Source organism: Manacus vitellinus, unplaced genomic scaffold, assembly GCF_001715985.3.
Source record: "Manacus vitellinus isolate BGI_N305 unplaced genomic scaffold, ASM171598v3 scaffold_16_pilon, whole genome shotgun sequence".
NCBI classification, from domain to species: Eukaryota; Metazoa; Chordata; class Aves; order Passeriformes; family Pipridae; genus Manacus; species Manacus vitellinus.
In genome coordinates this window covers 15,567,346-15,587,573 of record NW_021939189.1, presented here as the reverse complement: position 1 = coordinate 15,587,573, position 20,228 = coordinate 15,567,346, and the positions used below count along the sequence as shown (strand labels likewise).

The window sequence follows — 20,228 nt, the reverse complement described above, 5'->3', positions numbered from 1 at the left end:
GCTATTTTTAGCTGGTTCTGGCAACTTTGCATGAAAAATCCTGTATATTTTCTATTTTTTCAAACTTGGAAAGCTTTCAGCTGCAGAATGTTCTTAGAATGCTCTTCTCTCTGATGACCAGTGACAGGACCTGAGGGAAAGGCAGGAGCTCTGTCAGGGGAGGTTTAGGTTTGGATATTGGGAAAAGGTTCTTCCCCCAGAGGGTGGTTGGGCACTGAACAGGCTCCCCAGAGCAGTGGTCATGGCACCAAGGCTGACAGAGCTCATAAAGTGTTTGGACAACACTCTCAGGCACAGAGTGGGATTGTTGGGGTGTCCTGTGCAGGGACAGGAGCTGGACTTGTTGAACCCTGTGGGTCCCTTCCAACTCAGGATATTCCATGATTCTATGACACTGGAGGGGATAATCTTTTTGAGATCTTTACCAACTCCTTTTGAGTGGAAAACCTCTCATTCCCCAAAACCAGGACCCCTGAAAATTGCACTTTTTTCCCCAATAAGCCATTTTTGCAGCTGAGATAACCACATTCCTATGATGCCATGTCCAGGCAAGCCCACAGATCAGCATTTTATTGGATTTTAGTCAAAGTGCAGGGCACGGTGTTGCCACCAGCATGGCCTGAAGCTCGGGCTGGGGGCTGGATCTGGATGTAGGGCTGGAGCAGGGGCCAGGGCCTGGAGCCAGGGCTGGAGCAGGGGCTGGAGCTGGAGCTGGGCTTGGAGCTGGGCATGGAGCTGGGTCTGGAGCTGGAGCAGGGGCTGGGGCTGGAGTTGGAGCTGGAGGTGGGAATGACCCTGGAGCTGGGGCTGGAGGTGGAGGAACTGGGGTTGGAGCCGGGAGCTGGGTCTGCAGGCAGGGCTGGAGCTGGAACTCAGGGTTGGAGCCAGGGCCTAGGGCAGGGGCTGGAGCTGAGGGCAGGGCCTGGACCTGGAGCTGGAGCAGGGGCTGGGGCTAGGTCTGGAGCTGGGAATGGCCCTGGGAGCTTGGGCTGAGCTGGAGGAACGGGTTGGGGCCCATGGAAGCTGGGCTGGAGGCTGCAGGAGCTGGGGTTGGGGCTGGAGCTGGGGCTTACTGGAGCTCAGTGTTGGAGCCAGGGCCTTGGAGCAGGGGCTGGAGCTGATTGAGGCCTGAGCCGATGTTTGGGGCTGTGGGCTGGCCCTTGGAGCGGGGGTCGGTGCGCGGTCCGTGTCCGCCGTTCCCGTCCTGTTACCCGCTCGAGTGCCCGGGGAGGGCGGGCGCCGGGCCGGCAGAGGGGGCGGGGCCGGGGGCAGGGTCGGCCCCCCCGGCGGCGGGCCACTGGACCCGGTGCAGCGCTAGCCCGACCATGGCGGCGGACGGCGGGGCAGAACAATCGCCGTGGTTCGTGCACCGGCCGGGGACCTGCGGCTGGTACGGCGGGGGGCGGCGGAGCCGGCGGGACAGGGGGCCCCGGGGGCGCTCGGGGGGCCGCGGGGCGGGGGGGGGCCGGCGGCGGCTTCCCGCGGGTCTCGGGGCTGAGCCCCCGCACTCGGGGTGTCCGGCCACACTGGTCCCTCCCGTTCTCCCCCTCTGGGTCCCCCCGGTGCCGGGCTGCGAGCGGGGAAAGGCAGCGGCTTCCACACTCCTGGGGGTGGGGGTGACCCGGGGGGCGCAGGCGCCCAAATCCTGGGGTGCCCCGTGGTTGGGGAGTCCCCAGCCCCGCTCCCTGTATGGCAGCTTCGGGCTCCCCATAGCGGTGCAGGGAAAGGAAAACGCACCTGCCCTCGTGTGCCTTGAAGGTGAAACATTCTTGCCAGAGAAATAAATTCGTGGATACACCCATTCATGCAAGCAGGAGAGCGCAATACTGTTAGAAGCACGGTCTGCTTTCAGATGGTCCTGGCAACTTTGCGTGACAAATCCTGTACTTTTTCTGTTGTTTTTCCAAGCTTGGGAAGCTTTCAGTTGCAGAATGCTTTTAGGGGACACAAGCCATTCTCATAGCTGAGACAAGTGCTCCCAGGGAGCAGGGATGGAGGGTGGTTGTAGCTGCTTTGGGCTGTCAGAGCCCAGGTGAGCAGCAGAACAGAGGTCTCAGAGGGAGCAGGTGCTGCAGGACCCCCTTGCTCGGAGTGTGTGTGTGTAGGGGGGTTATTTTGTACTTTTAAAGTGCTTCAGGCTCATTCTGCTTCTGTCACTGTGAACACTTGGCTCTTCCTGGTTGCTGAATCATCACAGTGCTGCTTGGGGATCTGTGTTTGCCAGTTTGATGAGTGCCAAATGGGGGAAGGAAGATTTCCATGGGCAAACATTGGCAGGACACACAGTCCTGGCAGGAGGGCTCTTGGAAGCACACAGACTTTGGATACCCACAGTGCCTCATTTGGAGGATGGTTATCAGGGATTTTTCACCATTCCCACCCAGCCCAAGCTGCATGTGCCAGAGTCTGAGCGGTGTCTGTGGGGGTGGTTCCTGTGCAGCTCCCAGGCACCTTTGACACAACTGCACTTTCACTACAAGCACGTAGAGCCTGGGCCTGGAGCCTGACTACCAAAAGAAATAAAATGGGTTGAGGATTGAGGTGGTCCCTCTAATTCAAGAAACGTTTTCAAACTCCTGTGATTTGTGACACAGGTGAGGTGGACACTGACTCCATCACAGCTGTGTTGCTGGTCCCTAAACTGGATTACACCCACATGTGTGAGTTTTCCTTGGGATGTTTGACATTGGAGCTGGTCACCAGTGCCCCCCTGCCTCACTGGCAGCCCCTTGGTGTCATCCTCCTGGGCTTCCCTAAAGTTTCTTTGCCACAATGTGGATGGTGCTCACTGTATTGACCCACTGATCACCGAAGGAGTCTCAGCAATGAGCTCTGAACTTATCTGTTATTGATACCTAAAGCTGGGTGAGACTATTTTCCTGCAATTCCCATACTTTTCTTGATTCTTGGACATGTTTCCCATGGGAGAGTCACTGTGACCCCTGCACTATGTGAAAATGCATTGACTTTGTTTTTATTGACTCTCCTCTTACCCTTGGGTGGTTGCCACAGGCTCCTGTTTGGTGCCTGCTGAGGATTTATTGTTTTTTATACTTGTACCATGACCTGTCCTTCCCTGTCTCCTTTCACAGAAAACATTTACTGCATTTCCTTTACCAGTCACCATTTCTGAACTTCTCAGTGAACACCAATCAATAGCAGAACTCGTGTCTTTGGTGTTCTCTGTTTGGTCACTCCTATTTTCTACAAATCAGGCTGGAGGATTCATTTCTCACTAAGGTGTCTGGGTTTTTTTGGGTACAGCTGTAACTGAAAAAAAAAAAAAGTATTCTTTTTTTTACACACCCCCATCTTCAGCTGGAAGTTGGCTTTATCTCTTACTGTGGACTATTTTGTTCAGTCTGTGGTCTGTACCTCTGGTGTGTCACCGGATCGAGTGCTTATTGCATTTTCTGTGTAAGAGAAAGACCTCTTTTAAAAATAATGCTCAGGGCTGTTTTCCTCAGTGGGACAAAACAACCCTCCCACATATTAAAATTGCAGCTACAGGTCTGAACCCAGAACACAACAATCAGGCAAAAACTTATACGTTTGCACAAAGGCTCCCAGAGCCTTCTCCTGCCCTCACCCAGCTGCCTGGGCAGTTGGCTTATTATTTCAGAATCTAATTGGCCCCACTTGGAGCTCTTCCATAGGATTACTGAACTTCATCCTAATCTAGGTCCGATGATAGATAATTATCTTACACAGCCCTAACATTCAAGATCCCTTTGACTCAGAGGTGAGATAAGGCTGTCACAGGATGGTGGCTTTATGGTTGAGGTGCTGTCATTACAGTTAGTATTTTTTTTAATTGATTTGATTTAATTAATTTAATTTAATTAATTGATTTCTTTTTCTAACTTTGTCAGAGGTGCTTGTTGATCTTAGACAGTTTCTTTTGCCAGTCTGGGAGAAAACATTTTGATCTAGTTGGTCAGAAATAGAATTGTGACCTTGGGATGTGGAAGAAGCTTCAGAGGGATCCTGTTGAGGGTGACAAAACCTCCCAGGCAAACACAAAAATCCTTTACAGGGAAACTAAGGGGAGGAGAATAGGAGGTCTGAACATGGAAAATTTCAGTTGGTTGAATTGTATCAGAACAATTCAATGTGTTTTCAGAGTTTCTCTTTCTGTGATGTTTAGAATGGCGAAGTACAAAGTAGAAGTTGAGGAATATGCTGGGATTGAGAATGTATTTAATTAGTTAAAATGCAGAACAGTGCTCTTCAAAATTTGAGCAGCAGATGGATTCTGAAGGTTCATTGTTGGCACTACTTTGAGGGGGCTTTTCTTAGAGACGTGATTGTTGAGGTGGATGCTCAATGGGTATTGTAGTGTCTTGGTGTTGTAAAACCCAATAAGATGATTCCTTTCGGGTTTTGATGCAGCTGAGGGAGCTCAGTAAGGCAAAATGCTTGCAGACCTTTTGGGTGGAAGGGTGACTTGAGGCCAAGTGACCATTCTCTAGCTCTTCTAACTCTAACTTTGTTCATCCCATAAAGAGGTGCCACGGCAATTACAAGAGGACATGACCTGAAATGGGATTTACAGTAAAGTTTAAAGATGATTTATACATTGTTATGTATAAATCATTATGCAATTATTATGTACACATTATTATACATAAATATTATGTATAAATTATGTATCACTGGAACAGGGTGGGGAGGCCCTGGCCCAGGTTGCCCAGAGAAGCTGTGGCTGCCCCATCCCTGAAAGTGTTGAAGGCCAGGTTGGACGGGGATTGGAGCAACCTGGTCTAGTGGAAGGTGTCCATGCCCATGGCAGGGGGTGGAACTTGATGATCTTTAAGATCCCTGATAACCCAAATCATTCTGTGATTCTCTGATTATGTACTAAAAATATTTCCTATTATTTATAATAATAACATAATCACCACAATATTAAGGCTTTACAGAAAGTGGTGGTTCAGGATCTTCCCGGTCACAGAAGGTGATTTTTTTTGTCAGCCTTCAGGGATGAAGGATTAAACTGAAACTTGAGGCTGCTCCTGGGCAGAGAAGTTTAGTATGTGGCTCTTGTTTGGGCAGGGAAGGGAAATGTACTGCAAAATAGTTTGGAGAGTGGATTTCCAAGCTGGCAGTTGCTCACTCAGAACGGATCCCATAATCCTCCCCTGAGCCTGGAAAACGAGCTGCACTTAAGAGGAAGCTCCTCATTGCACAGCAGGGTCTTACTGAGCAGACAGGACCAAACCCCTCATCTGCTTCTGGATTTATGTGAGCTAACCTGGACTGGCCTTCCACAAGGTATTCCAAGGGCAATGTACACGCAGCTAAATGTTTTTTTTTCCCTTTCTCCATAGGAAACCCGTCCAGTCCCAGAACCAGGTCCCAATGGTAGGTCTACAGATGATGCTTCTGTCTGCTTTCTTTACTGATCTCTTGGTTTTCTCATTCTCTCTTGTTACTCCTTGATATTATAAATTTATATATGGATAAAATATTTCAGAGGAAGTATAAAATAATCCAAAAAAGACTGTGGCTGAAACAGATAATACTGCTTTTCCAGCTGAAAAGAGGAGCAGGAGCAGTCACAGATACATCCCTTTATCTGGCTTTTTCTGCTTCCTGTTCCATCAGTTCATGTATGTCACATTAAATGGCTCTTGGGACATGTCAGATGATCTTATTGCAGGACTAAACATTAATAGGGTGGGCATATGGGCTGATAAAAATTTGATTCACTAACTCTCCAGGGCTGAAACCACAGCTTAGGGAGAAGGAAAAATTAAATGGACTTGCTGTTTTATTCCTGCTCCAGCAATAGTCACGCCCCTCTTAAATTGTATTGTTTTGTGGACCGTATTTTTTGTTGACATTAGCTTTTGTCTCACCATATTTTCAGCCTTCCTGATTTGTGAGTACATGCATAGTTCGGTATTTCATGGTTCATGAATGTGTGAATGTGCCGTTCTGGTGTATTTATTTAACACCAGTAAATTTGGATGTGTCAATACTGGCTTGGCCTTTGCTGTGGGGCCCAGGGCCAGCCAACATGCTGCTCTCCCACTGCCTGAGAAGGTGAGTTTTCTACAAGGAGCTTTCCCTGCTGTTCTGGCAGAGGTCCTGCTGCGCATGCATTCCGTCGGGATCTGCGGGTCCGACGTCCACTACTGGCAGCACGGCCGGATCGGGGATTTTGTCGTCAAGGACCCCATGGTGTTGGGGCACGAAGCTGCTGGGACTGTCGTCAAAGTGGGCTCAGGGGTGACTCATCTGAAACCAGGTATTTGCAACCAAAACTGTTTGGTTTTCCTGCTAATCAGTTCCCAAAAAATGTGTCCATAGCAGGCTGGGCTTCTTTAGGTCACACAAATTTATCTGGGGTTCTGAGGTCACAGCGCGATGTTCTCCTTCACAAAGTGTCACTGTGCTGCTCTTAATCACCCCGCTTGGCCACTGTGGTGTATGATATTCCTTAGGTAGCTTTATCCTGGGATATCTCGAGCTTGCCTGGCTGTATTTTAATGCAGAGCAGAGCATATGCCAGTACAAGGTGCCTTTTAAGGAAGCTTGATAAAGCTTCAGAAACCACGTGCGTTGCTCTTGCCAGCAACCTGCTGTTAATGTTTCTTCTGTGTGTGTGTTCTTGAAGTAGCAAAAGGCCTCCTGCAGTGCAGAGAGGTCACTGGAGCAACTGCTCCAGGCCTTGTGATGTGACCTCCACTGCTCGCTGTGCTCCTGAATGTCCTAGAAAATGGGCTGAGCAGGGAATTTTGCAAAGTTTGCTGATGAGAGCAACTTAGGCGGGATGGAGAGGAGGCAGGATAGCTAGCAAGAGTTACAGGGAGACCTGAGAGGTGCCATTGAGATCCAGGTGAGATTCCATGCAGGTAAACATAAAGTGATGTCCACAACAGAAGAAACAAATCCAGCTTTGTAACTAAAATGCTCACTGCTGAGGGGTGAGACCTTTGGTTCTGCCACTGAGCGTGGGAGTATTGCCTCAGCAATGGTGAAAAATGCAAATCACTGTTAGGAAAGGTACAGAGACTCAGTCAGAGGACATCAGTGCCCATCTGGATTCTGTGTGCAGTTCCAGTCTCCTTCTTTCCAAAGGGATGTAAAAGAGGTGAGGACAGAGGAGGACAAGGAGATGACGGGACGTGGAGCAGCATCTCTGTGATGCATATCTAAGTCAGGAACTTTAGCTGGGAGCTGGAGAGACGACTCAAGGATGTGTGGCACATGTCTGAGGACTCATGGAGGGCAGGGAGAGGCCAGATAAAGCTTTCCTGTTCTCTGATTCCTCCAGTACAAGAGCAAGGGACAGTCAGAACCACATACAGCATCCACTGAGATGTAGCAGACCAGGTACACAGTGGAAAGAGGAGGAGAAATCGTTCAGTGCTACTAAATACAGACAAACCACATACAGCTTGGGAGGCTGGAAGAGCATTCAGAATGTGTGTGTCCTGCTCCTCTCACCCCCAGACACCCTCCCAGGCCATCTCAGAGGCGATGCTGTGGCCTAGATGGCTCTTTGCTTCTGTCCATCCTCCTGCTTGTCACCATGTCTGGCTGAAAGTCTTTGGTGGAGCTTCACTTAGAGATTTGGCTCCAATTGGCTTCCTTTTCCAAATAAATGGGCTGGTTTGTGTCCCTTGTGTACTAGCAAGTTGTACTGTGGTCACACTCTTTCCTCTAGTATGGAGAAAACATAATTGCCTCGTGATTGCAATTAGATAATCATGGAATCATAGACTGGCCTGGGTTAGAAGGGACCTTAAAGCTCATCTCATTCCACCCCTTTACCATGGGCAGGGACATTTTTCACTTGACCAGATTGCCCTGGTCCCTCATGCCTCTCTTGTTCCAGGGTTCCTGTGTTTTTTGGTGCTACTCATACCTGTGTGCCACCCTCTCCCTGACTGACACAGCCTTTCCCTGGCAGGTGACCGTGTGGCCATCGAGCCGGGCGTCCCGAGGGAAATGGATGAGTTCTGCAAAACTGGCCGCTACAACCTGTCCCCAACCATCTTCTTCTGTGCAACCCCCCCCGACGATGGGAACTTGTGCCGCTACTACAAGCACAGTGCCAGCTACTGCTACAAGTTAGTCCGTGCTTGCTCTGCAGGGAAATACACACTCCCTGGGGGAAGCAATCACCTCTTGGCCCTTCTGAGCACTCTTTACATGATCCCAACAGGTTTTGTTGCCTTCTGATCCATAAATAACATGTCTAAGCTTGGATGGCAGCCACTTTGCAAAGGATTTGTCAGGCAGGAGTAGTTTATCCCCTCCGGTGCCAGACATAAACATTTCTTGCATGTCTTCTGGGATGTCACTTCTGCTTTACCCTTTAATTATTTTCCTTTTCCCATTTGCTCTCTGCTCTTAGTTTGTTTTCTGCTGTCTTTTTATATCCTTGCCTTCTTAGGCTGGTGCCTGAAGGTTTTTATCTAGTTCTTTGAGCTGAGCTTTGCTGCTGCTTTTCAGGAAACACCATGGTGACTGCTGACACCTTGCTCTGTCATTTGAAACAAAGTCATCCCACTCGGAGCAGAGCAGGAACAGTAAGCAGTGGCCCTGCTGAGCTGTTTGTCTTATGTGACTCTGAGTGTCCCCACTAAGCTGCCAGCATTACACATCTGTTTTCATATCCAGTTCAGCAAACCTGAGTATGTTATTAGTTGTGGCAGGACTGACACATTTGCTTAGAAGCAAATTTGTGCTTAAACACTCTGGCAAATCATAGAATCCCAGAATGATTTGGGTTGAAAGGGATCTTAAAGCTCATCTTGTTCCATCCCCCTGCCATGGGCAGGCACACCTTCCACTTATTCAGGTTGCTCAGAGCCCCATCCAGCCTGGCCTTGAACACTTCCAGGGATGATGGGGCAGCCCTAGCTTCCCTGGGCAACCTGTGCCAGGGCCTCATACACTCTGGAAGCCTGAAAAAGCCTCTCCAATGTTATACCCACATAAGTGCCTTTAACAAGGAGTTAAAAACAGCCCAGTTAAAAATAATGCCCCCCTGAGACTGCTCTACCTGTCCAGCATGTTTTTTCGCAGTCTGTACAGAGCTGGTTCTTCCATGAGCAGGAAGGTCCTTGGGATTGATCCTTGGTGTCTGCACAGGGAGCATTCAGGACTGCAGCAGTCGGAAGGAGGCACTTGACTGCTCTTCTCCTGAGAGTCCTAAGGCAGGAAGCTTTCAAAGCAGATCCCAAGCAGCTGCTGTCAGGATGAGGTGCTGCTCCGGATGGGAATAACATCTCACTGTCCAGACCCACTGTCACTGATTTCCTGTGTATTAAAATAACATTTTCTGACAACGTCACAAGTTTTTGCGTGGGAGGACATGGCTGGTTTGTAGCCAGCTTCTTTCAGGGTTTTGCTTTTTTTTCCTCCAATTTGAGTAAATATAACTTTGGCTATCTTGTTTTATTTTTGAGCTTTGAAATGCAAATCCTGGACTTGGTGCTCCTGGTTTCAGATCTGCAGAGCTGTGGCTGGCTGATGCCGAGCAGATTCCCTGGCATGAAGCTGCTCTGCCAGCACAGGGAAGTGTGGTTTGCTGGGAACAGCTGATGGCTGAGCTCAGTGGGCTCTCGCACATTTGGCCAGTTATTGTCTGTCCTGCTGGTGAGCAGACTCTCTGTTGGATGCTCCAAGTAACTTGATGGAGGTGGGATCACACTGTGAACCTGCCCTCCCCATTGACAGGGCAGTGCCCAGATCCAGCAGGAGCAAACGTGATGCCAAACTCTGTGACAGATGAACTCTTGCAGTCAGACCTTTAAAGCCTCCTGGAGATAAGGGACATGCAGATATCTTACAGCTGTCTTCCCACAACCATAATTTCCACTTCTTTGGCTTTGTGTTGTCCTGGCTGAGATCTGACCTTGAGCTTCCCAGGGCTGTCAGAAAAACCCTCCTGGCAGGTACAGCTCTCAGCACCCTCTATGAGGGAGCCCATGCTGGTGGCTCCCTGGTGGGCAGCATTGTGGGGATGAGATTTATTCTGTCAGCAGTTCAGAAGGGTTTCACCCCCCTCTGCTTTTTTCCATCGCTCACACTGGCTGCGTGACGGGGCTGTTTCTGTCTAAAGACTGCTGCGAGGGTGTGTGCTGGGACCAGTCCCTGGTTTAAAACACTTAGTGCATCAGGGGAGCAGGTCCCAGGTGTTATGGGGAGACCTGGACCTGGCTGCCTTTTCTGGTGGCATCACCTTTGGCAACCAGATGTTTTCTAAAAATGTGGAGCTGAGTGATCCAACCCAGGTGAGAGGTCTGGGATCTCACTGGTGGGTCCCAGCCACAGGACAGCCCTTGGGGTGGTGCATGTGCAACTGGGGCGTTTATTCCAGAGGGAATGAGTGGCAAAGGAGTCCTTGGGTTCACTCATCAAGTACTGGAGAGTTGATGTGGGAAAGTTTGTGGGTCCCTGTGTTTGGTGCTTGGGCAAACCTCACTGGTTTAGGTGCACTTGATGCTGCTTTAGAGGAAAAAAACAGGCAATAGAACTTCTTGAAACACATTCCAGCCTGGTGTTTCTCTCACCAAGGGTGAGGGTGGGTTTTGCCACTGTGATTTACACCCATGTTTGGTCTTCGAGTGTCAGGGCTTTCCTTATCACCCTCATAAACCTCTTTGGTGACTGTTGCTTGTGTCCCATTCTTGCAGGCTTCCAGATAACGTCACCTTTGAAGAAGGAGCCCTTATCGAGCCCCTGTCAGTGGGAATCCATGCCTGTAAAAGAGCAGGAGTCACTCTGGGAAGCAAAGTCTTCGTGTCTGGCTCTGGTATGGTGAACACATTCAGTCCTTTGGTTCCCTGTCTGCTGGGAGGGGATGGGCAGGGCTCAGGTTGAGCTCCTGGGCTCTGCTGTCAGTGGGGGTCATGGCACAGCTCCAGGGGTGCCAAGGGGGACCTTGGGGCTGCCAGAGCCTCCTTTAACCCAGGAACACGCAGGGCTCTGGGTTCAGTGTTCAGAGCCTGTGGCTGGTGCTGCCTGGCAGTGATACATGTTCTCTTTCACTCCCTTGTACCCAGGACCAATTGGCCTCGTTAATGTGATTGTTGCTAAGATGATGGGTGCAGCTGCTGTGGTGGTCACAGGTAAGTCCTTGTATCCCTTGTGTGCCTATTTCCCACGATACAACACTTTCACAGAATCACAAAATCATTAAGGTTGGAAAAGACCTCTTAGATCATCGAGCACAACCATTAACCCAGCACTGCCAAGCCCAACCGTGTCCATAAGTGCCACATCCACATGTTTTCTGAACACTTCCAGGGACGGTGATGCCACCACTTCCCTGGGCAGCCTGTTTCAATGCCTGGCCACCCTTCCAGGGAAGACATTTTTCCCTAATATACAACCTAAACCTCCCCTGGCACAACTTGAGGCCCTTTCCTCTTGTCCTGTCCCTTGTTCCCTGGGAGCAGAGCCTGACCCCCACCTGGCTTCACCCTTCTGTCAGGGAGTTGTAGAGAATGAGAAAGTCCCTCCTGAGCCTCTTTTTCTCCAGGTTGAGCCTCCCAGCTGCCTCAGCTGCTCCTAGTGCTCCAGACTCTTCCCTGGCTCTGTTCCCTTCTCTGGATATGCTCCAGCACTTTGACTAATTCCAAATTATTCCTTCAAGTTTACTGCTGGGGAAGGCAGCACAGACAAATCTGTTTGTGACTGGAGTAGTAGCATGTGCCTGTCTGGAGGGAATCCTGTTGTTCCCCGGGACAAGACTTAGATCTCTGCCCTAACTGGGATATCCAAGAAGATGCAGTTTGCAACTCCTCTGCTGGGTTAGAGGACCAGGGTCATAACTCCTGATTCCCAGCATGGACAAGTTGTGTGGGTGGAGTAGCCTCAAGGAGAACAATCCAGAATAAAGAAGCAATCAATGGTCCGTGGATCAGGCCTAGAAACCTTCTTCAGACTTTGAGCAGGTATTTCGGAAGAGTCAATGCATCTGTATGTCAGCTCTGAGTTTTTTCTGTGTGCAGCCACACTGTGCTTCTCACTTGTCTTTCTCTGCCCTTCTTTCTGCTCCTGTTGGGGGTTTCATTTTCCACTGGTTATCCACATAGACTGAAATGGCCTTTTCAGAGTCCCTGCATTTCAGAAATGGGCCTTCCTTGTGCAGCTGAGGTTTCTGGTCCAGCTGCTGCTTACAGCAATATCTTTGCCTAGCTGCATCTGGAAAACCTCTGAGGAAGGAGATCCCACCTTTCAAGGTAACTACTCAAAGTTTGCACCACCTCTTAACGAAGAAGCTTTTTCTGGGGTCCACTCACAAACTGTCATTTGTGGGGATTTACCCTTGTCTGCAAGAGCTGAAATGAGTTTTCATCACCTTTGTAGCTGCTCTTCAGGTTGTTGCAGAGCTGTTCCATCTCCCCTTTTTATCCCATGCTAAGCCAGCCCAGCTGCCTCCACCTCTCCTCCAGGGTTCAGTCTCTCTCTCTGTAGCTTGCCCAAAAGAAGGGAGAGCTGGAGAAACCTCAGGATGTTCACTGGTTGAAATCTCCACCTGGGGTTTGAGCAGGGCCTGGAAGTGGTGTCTCCAGCTCTCACTGAGACTCTCTGATCTTTCTGAGTGGTGATGGCCAGGAGGAGCAGTTACAGGTGCCACTGGACAATGAGCAAGGGTTGCTGCAGTGCTTTTGGGTCAAAGCCCCAACCTGGACCTGTCAGAAGGCTGCTACTCACCTCCCATTCTTAGGGCCAGGTGTATAATTGACCTCTCGACTACTGTGTTTCCATCTTTGGGTTGAGAGATAAAATTCAGGTCCCACCCTCTTGCCTTTGCAGAAACATCCTTCAGTAGTAGCTCAGGTCAAAAACCAAGGCAGATTATTGCCTTCTCCTCCCTTAATCCTCTTGCTGCCAAGTCCAGGGCATTTTTAGTTCTGCTGGCCTCACCCTTGAAGGTGTGTGTGCTTGATGGACGGGATCAGTCCACACCTCAGATTTTGAGAAGTGTTGTCATTAGTGGACGGTGTTTGCTGTAGCAGGAAAAACAGCTCTGCTCCTGAATCACACACGAGGAACTTTGCTGCCCAGCTGGGCTGGTGCAGGGGCTGGGGGTGACCCCGTTCCTGGGTGGGGAAGGGCTTGGTGAGCTGGCAGGGGTTGGTGGGGCTGAGGCAGCTGGCTCAGCCTGTCACCCCATTCCCACTCCTGCCTGAGTATATCTTCCCTGTAACTGAGAGCTGCTGCTGCCTCTGCCCATAGGCTGCTGCTGGGGGCCCTGGGTGAGCTGCTCTGTGTGTCATGTGCCACAGGACTCCAAGTGGCCACAGGAAGTTCCTGGTGCCTGGTTTGTAGGGTCAGTAGGCTTGGATACATGGAATTACCCCTTATCTCTGTGTGCTGGCCTAGATATTGATTGTGACTCGTAGACATCTCCCACACAAGAGGGGTTTGGCTGAGATGTTGAGAGACACCCATGGAGGTGCTGTCCCTAGTCAATTATTTGTGTGTGACATGAGCTGAGGAGTGGGTTTGGTTTGGCTCGTTGCCCCTTGGGATTTTGCTGCCCTTCTCAGAGAATTGCTTTTTGTGTCAGCTTTAGGAGCCAACACCTGTGAGATGCCTGTCTGCCCACAAAGGACCTCTTGTACTTTGCAATCAGATTCTTTGAATTCATTACCCGGAATTTTTATGATGTGTTTGTCTGTGAAGAGCTTTGTCTGTGCAGCACTTAAGGCTTTAAATGTTTGTGTTTGTTTTGACAAGCTGCTCACAAATACAGAAATATTTAGAAGTATTTAGAAAAGCTTTTTCCTCGCCTGGGGAGAACTCATCTCCTACAGCTTCTGTCTGGCTCACCTGGAGTGATTGATGTATTTAGCAGGCTCCAGCTGGGTGGGAAGATCAATTTGTTTCCTGGGTCCTCATCTACTCTTCGCAAAGGTCTATGTCTTTCTCCGCTCCACTGCTGAGTGGACGTGATTGATATTTATGTACAACCTTCTCCTGTCCTTCTGCCTTGCTGCTGCTCTGAAAAGCTGCTTTTCTCCTTAGAAACACACAGAAGTTCAGCCTTACTCCCCATCAAGTGAAGAGACAGTTTAGGTGTTTGTATGGCAGTGTTGGGCTCTCTTGCCTTGCTCTGTCTGTCACTAAAGTTGCTTTTAGTAATTCCTGTGTAAGGGAAATTATTCCTCTTGTGCTGTCTGAATCCTAAGTTCTGGGTGTCAGTGCCTCCAGAAACCCTGGAAGTCAAGGTCAGGGAGGATGAATAACTGTCCAGAGCTCAGCTCCTTTGAGAAAGAAGATCAACACAGAAAGTGTGAGAGCTTCAAGAATATTTACCTGTCAATTTGGCTCATAAACCATTATGAGAAGCTTAAAGGTAATTTGATAACTTATTTGGAAGCAGAGACACAGGACTACTCTTGTTCTGGCAGCCAAAACTTTAATTAGCTCCAGTGGCCAGGAAGTGAAAACAGATTTCTCACTAGAGGCAAGATGCAACCCTGTAATTGTATAATGGACCATTTTTGCAAGGCTTGTGTGGGGTTTGGCCTCAGTAAGGTTTGAAATTCAAATGACTTGGTCCCTCCCAAGACTCACAAGTGTCTGGAGCTCCGAACAAACCAGTAACCTGCAGATCTGTCTGCTTCAGGAAGTGCTTCATGCTGATTCACTTAGGCCAGAGATATTATTGCAGCCCTGAGCAGGGCTGACGGTATTTGCTGCCATGTCCCATGTGCCTCTCTGAGCCAGGACTTCCTTCCTGAGCAGGTCAGCAAACCAGAGGCCAACTACAGCAACGGTGGAGGCGGGGGGGCTTTTTTTGTTGCCCGAGAGTGACTTTTTTGGCCACTTTGAAACACACTGGCTGTCCTGTCACTCCAGGAGAAAGTCTCTGGATTATTTCTGCCAGAGAGACAGTTTAAAATACCTTAGTCACTGGGCAGATACTAAAAATGGCTGAGTCCAGCTGTGTCTGCTGTGAGCTGGTGTGAGACCAAACTTCACGAGGAGTTGGGTCCATTGCTGGGAGCCCTGTTGAGCCTTGTGGTCTCCTTGGTATACACAGATTTGGGATACAACAACCATGCTGGGCAGAAGTGTTTCTTATTACTTCAGGTGCCTCCAAAAGTCCCTGCCCGTGCTCTTGGAGCACAGGAGGTCTCTGAGTGCAGCTCAGCTGGGGTCAAGCATGACCATACACATGGCCTGGAGCCCAGTGCCCAGAGCGTGGGAGGGACAGACCTGACTAATCCTCCTGCAGCCACAGGAATGAGAGCCCACATTGAGGCTTCCTGGGTGATGCTGCCCTTACTTTTCAGCCTTAGCTTTTCCTCTTTCATCTACATTTCATTACCCTTTGTTATCCCTTCTTGAAACTCCCTCCACAGCTCTTCTGGGTGCTCATCTCAGTGGGTGTGGCCACACCTGGCATCCCAAGCCCTCCCACTGCCCGTAGGGTCTTGTCCATCACCTGCCCTGCCAGTGAGTCCCATCCTGTTCCCTGTGTGATGGGCAGGCAGAGCCTCTGGTCCAGCTCCCTCCCAGCACGTGGCTGAGTCAGAGGGGCTCATGTCAGAGTACTGGCCTCAACCTCCTTTCCTTTTCCCTTGATATTTTCACCCCATCCCATCTCTGACTTCTCTGAAGACTGTGCCCTGGTGAGAGGGGTGTCTTGCACCTTGCTGTGTGTCCTGGAGAGGAGTGTGCCTGTGGCAAAGGCATCATTTTCTGAGTCTTCAAGCTCAGGACCCCTGGGAGGAGACACTGTTCACCCCTCAGTTTTGGGTCTAGGAAATCTTGGCTGTTACAGCTCTTGATTCAGCCATCTTTTCCAGTGCCAGCCTGCAGACCCCTGTAGAATACTGCTTTAGTGCAGGGCAGAAAGGTTGTTGACCTGGGAAATGCCACTCTTCTCCTTGGCTCTTCACCTCCTTATCTCCAGAGATGTCCTAGTCACCACTGGTGCCTGCAGAGGGGTGGGTGGCTTCTTTCCAGGGGATGTGGAAGAGCAGAGACAGTGTGGCTACCTGACAGGGCAGCTTGCTCCATGGTACAAACCATCCTGTGGATCTTCAGAAGGTATTTACAGTGCTGTCAAGAACCCTAGAGACAGAGTACTGGAATTGAGCCACGCCCTCACAGATGTTTATCATCACCAGCTTTGTTGCTCTGTCTTAATGGGGTGTCTGAAGTCCACCCTATTACCAGATCCACTCCCTTTTTATTTTATGGGCTTGTCTGTTCGTTCACCTCTGACAGAAACTGCCTGAGAGACACTCAGCAGTCTCCAGTGCTGTTACCAGGAGGGTAAAGGAGTGGGAGATGTCTGTGGCAGCAGGGACATGTACTGTTGACAACTGATGCTTTCTGCAGTTCACTCAGCCAAAAGCACCAGCTGAGAGTTCACTGAGGAAGCCTTCAGAGACCTCATGGTCTGCTCTCATCTGGTGCCACATTAATGATCCTCTGAGCCCGAAGTCTCCTGTGAAAAGGCTTCTTGGTGCTATGCTGTCCATACCCAGGTGATTTCTGGGCCATCAAGGAGCAAGGTCAGAGCAAGGTTCATGCCCCTTGGGAAGTGTCCTTGAGGGTGGGAGTAAATAATGTGAGGAGCCAGGGAAGGAAAATGCAAGAGTGGTGGTTTTTTGCCTCATTGTGGACTCTTCCCTGTGCTAAAGGGGCTCCAAGAGAGCTGGAGAGGGACTTCGAACCAGGATCCAGAGTGACAGGACAAGGGGCAATGGTTTCCCATTGCCAGAGGGAGGGTTAGATGAGATATTGGGAAAGAATTCTTCCCTGTGAGGGTGGGGAGGCCCTGTGGCACAAGTTGTCCAGAGAAGCTGTGGCTGCCCCATCCCTGGAAGTGTTGAAGGCCAGGTTGGATCGGGCTTGGAGCAACCTGATCTAGTGGAAGGTGTCTCTGCCCATGGCACAGGAGGGAACTGGATTTGCTTTAAAGTCCCTTCCAACCCAAACTAGTCTGTGATTTCATGATCCTCTGCCTGCCCAGGAGGAGTGAACACAGACCCTTCCCTCTCTTGGTTATGCTGCCCTGTGCACACATGTAGGAAGCAGTTTCCAGACTCAGGTTGCTCCTCCCCTTCTGTTTCATACAGTGCTCCAGCTCTTGACTTGTTTTGCTTTTCCCCAGATTTATCTGCCTCTCGCCTGCAAAAGGCCAAGGAGGTGGGGGCAGATTTTACCATTCAAGTGAAGAACGAGACCCCTCAGGAGGTGGCCTCCAAAGTGGAAGGTGTGCTTGGCTGCATGCCCGACATCACCGTGGAGTGCACAGGGGTGCAGGCCTGCATCCAGGCTGGCATTTATGTGAGTACCACTTGTCCCCAATGCAGAGCAGGGATTGGTCTGGTTTTGTCTGGGATGCTGCAGTGAATGAGTTATTTCACTCTCACTGTGTTTAATTTCACTGGGCTTGGTGTGGGGAGAGAAGGTGCTCATTGGACAGCAAAAGAAGAGAGGCAATTAAAGAGTTAACGTTGGCATGGGGATAATTGATAATTAATTTGATGCTCAGGTGCTAAACCACTTCCCAAAGAGACCTCAATAAGACCCCAAAACCCAAGCATGGCTGTGCAGCAGTATCAGGCAGCTGGTACGAGCAGGACATCACCTTCTGTTAAGTTGAAGTTACATCCAAATAAGGAGAATAATCAAGAAAATTATTTCCAGAAGGTGAAGGAAGCAGTTAAGGAAGCGATGTTTTGCTGCCATGAACATATTAAGAGGAGGATGGGGTGAAGGTAGTGAGGAGTTTCACAGGGAAAAACAAAGAGGGGAATGGGACAAGTGGCAAAAAGAGAAATTGCAGTGAAGCACCAGGCTTAGTTTTAAATCTTTCCTATTGAAATCCCAAAGCACTCTTTGTAGTCCTAAATGCCAGCCATTTTTCAGAATGAGATTTAGATACCAGAATCCTCTGGAGATTTTCAAAAGATTGCATTTTTGGCCTTGAATACTGTGTGTTTCACTCTTACAGGCTCCTGACAGCATCCTGCCTCTCCCCTGGCTTCTCCATCATTCACTGCAGCCGCAAAGTGTGCCTTTATTTTTGACAGACCCTGCACGGGCTCCAGCAGCTGCATTCTGCAAAGTGTAACATGTTTGTGTTTTTGCTCTCCAGGCCACTCGTTCTGGTGGGACCTTGGTGCTGGTGGGGCTGGGGCCTGAGATGGTGACGGTGCCCATTGTGAATGCTGCTGTGCGGGAGGTGGATATCCGCGGGATATTCCGCTACTGCAACACGTGAGTTGTCAAGCTCCGTCTTAAAATGAGAAATGTCTTTAAGTAAGTAATTTGGGAATTAGATTAGGTGCTGCACCCCTTTGTATCCCTATTGCTCTAACTTGGCCCATTCCTAGTTGGACTCCATGATTGTGGTTGGACTTGATGATCTTTGGAGGTCTTTTCCAACCTCTATGATTCTAAGTGGAGCAGCAATGTAATCCAATTGAAGAGGCTGGAAGCTGAATGAGGCTTTTCCTTTCCTCTCCTGCACTGAGTCCATGAGTTTGAGCTCCACAGTGGTCAGTGTGCAAGTGAGGAGGTCAGGTGAGGGGAGAGCGGAGCATGGCAGTTTGGTTTTCATTTGATGCTTCCAAAGAAGTTGTTTCCTTGATTTTCACTTGCTTCCTACTTAGCCAACTGTCTGGGAAGCAGGGCCTGCCTCCTCAGTGCTCAACAGCCCAGCTCAGTTAACTTGTCCCATCTCCCATGCTGGATGCTTGAGATTCCCTCTCCAGAAGATCCTTTGCAGGCAAAAGTCCCCTTGGCTGCCTGGGCTGAGGAAATAGCTGCAGTGAATCAGGCTCCTCCCTGCTCTTTCCTTGGGCTCCAAAGCAGTGCTTGCTCTCATCCCCTGCTGTTTCCCTTGCAGGTGGCCCGTGGCCATCGCTCTGCTCGCATCCAAGCGGATCAACATCAAGCCCTTGGTTACGCACCGCTTCCCCCTGGAGAAGGCTCTAGAGGCGTTTGAGACCACCAAGAGGGGTGAGGGGGTCAAAGTCATGCTGAAGTGTGACCCCACTGACCAGAGTCCCTGAGCTGCTGCAGTGCCCAGCCCTCGCCCCACTGCACCGGCCTGCCTGGGACGTGCAGGATGAGGCTGCAGGAAGGAGGCTGATGTGGGGCTGTTGTGTGTTTGCAGTCACCTTGCACAGCTGCTTCTTGTAACTAGAAAATCAAATGGTGATGAGGGTGAGTGGCACTGAGATTCACCATTAGAGCACTAACAGGTAGTTACAAATGGACAACCAAGAATTCGAATCAAAATGTTGGGTTAGAAATGAGGGTTTTCACAGTTGGCTCTTCTCCAGCAGCCCCCCAGCAGAGCCTGGCCTGATGCCTCTGTGCTGGGGGAGGTGCTGGCACTCCACCTTCTCACCCTGCTGCTCTGGCTGCAGCCCTTCCTGCATGACAATCCCTGGATGTGAGATAGCCCTGTGTGAATATTCCCCCTTCCCATTGCACCTTCTCTCAGGGATGCTCAGGGATTGTACAGCCTGTGGAACAAAGCCTGGCCATCCCCCCTCCATAGGAAGCATCAGCACATTCAGGTCATTCTCTCCATGCTCTTTGCAAATATCCCAAAGCTCAGAGTCCAGGGTTTTTGTGAAGCTGGTCTGGAGGCCAGCTGGGACCACGTCTGCTGTGTCACCCCCCAGCAGCTCCTTGTGGGACCACTTCAGGCTGGGAAACTGGGACTGCTGAGGGCCTTGTCTTTATGTGGTTCCCAGGGAGGGGCTGCTGTTGGAGGATACAGCTGCTTTTAGCACAGAGGGAAGTGCAGGGGAGCCGTAAGGGGACAGCATCATTCAAAGGTTTTACCACTGTGAAAAAATCATAATTTTTTGGGAATATCGAACCTTCCTGCTGAGTTTGTGAGCCATGAACAAGGTACTAATGAGGTAGCAGGTTGCAGATAAAATCTAATCTTTGATTACAGTCATGCTAATTTTAGTACTGAGAGATCAGTTTCTTCCTTGGGCCGGTACTGAACTTTCCTCAATAAATTCTGCCTACCTGAGACCTACCTGGTGTGTCCCTTAAAGTGTGGGGTGACAGTGTTGGAAGAGTTTCTGACTTTGGGCCTTGGTGACTGTGCAGACCTGGGCCTTGCCAGGCTGCAGGTTGAGCTCGGTGTTGGCAAGACTGTGAGACCTCAAATGACACAACAACTTGCAAATCAAAGTTTATGTTTATTCCAGAGGTGGCCAAATTAATCCTGGCAGAAGTGGAAGCCCCCAACTCCATGCTGA

The 20,228-nt window shown here is 50.0% G+C and overlaps 1 protein-coding gene across 1 annotated transcript; it reads left to right on the top strand.

The window, feature by feature from the left end:
* Positions 1 to 1,292: 1,292 nt before the first annotated feature.
* SORD (sorbitol dehydrogenase) lies at positions 1,293 to 20,003 on the top strand. Its single transcript, XM_029958837.1, has 9 exons — positions 1,293 to 1,390; positions 5,331 to 5,364; positions 6,089 to 6,253; positions 7,922 to 8,081; positions 10,656 to 10,774; positions 11,025 to 11,090; positions 17,105 to 17,280; positions 18,095 to 18,216; positions 18,848 to 20,003. Exons 3-9 carry the CDS (start codon positions 6,103 to 6,105, stop codon positions 19,011 to 19,013), a joined length of 960 nt encoding a protein of 319 aa, XP_029814697.1. The 5' UTR covers positions 1,293 to 1,390; positions 5,331 to 5,364; positions 6,089 to 6,102; the 3' UTR covers positions 19,014 to 20,003.
* Positions 20,004 to 20,228: the final 225 nt, after the last annotated feature.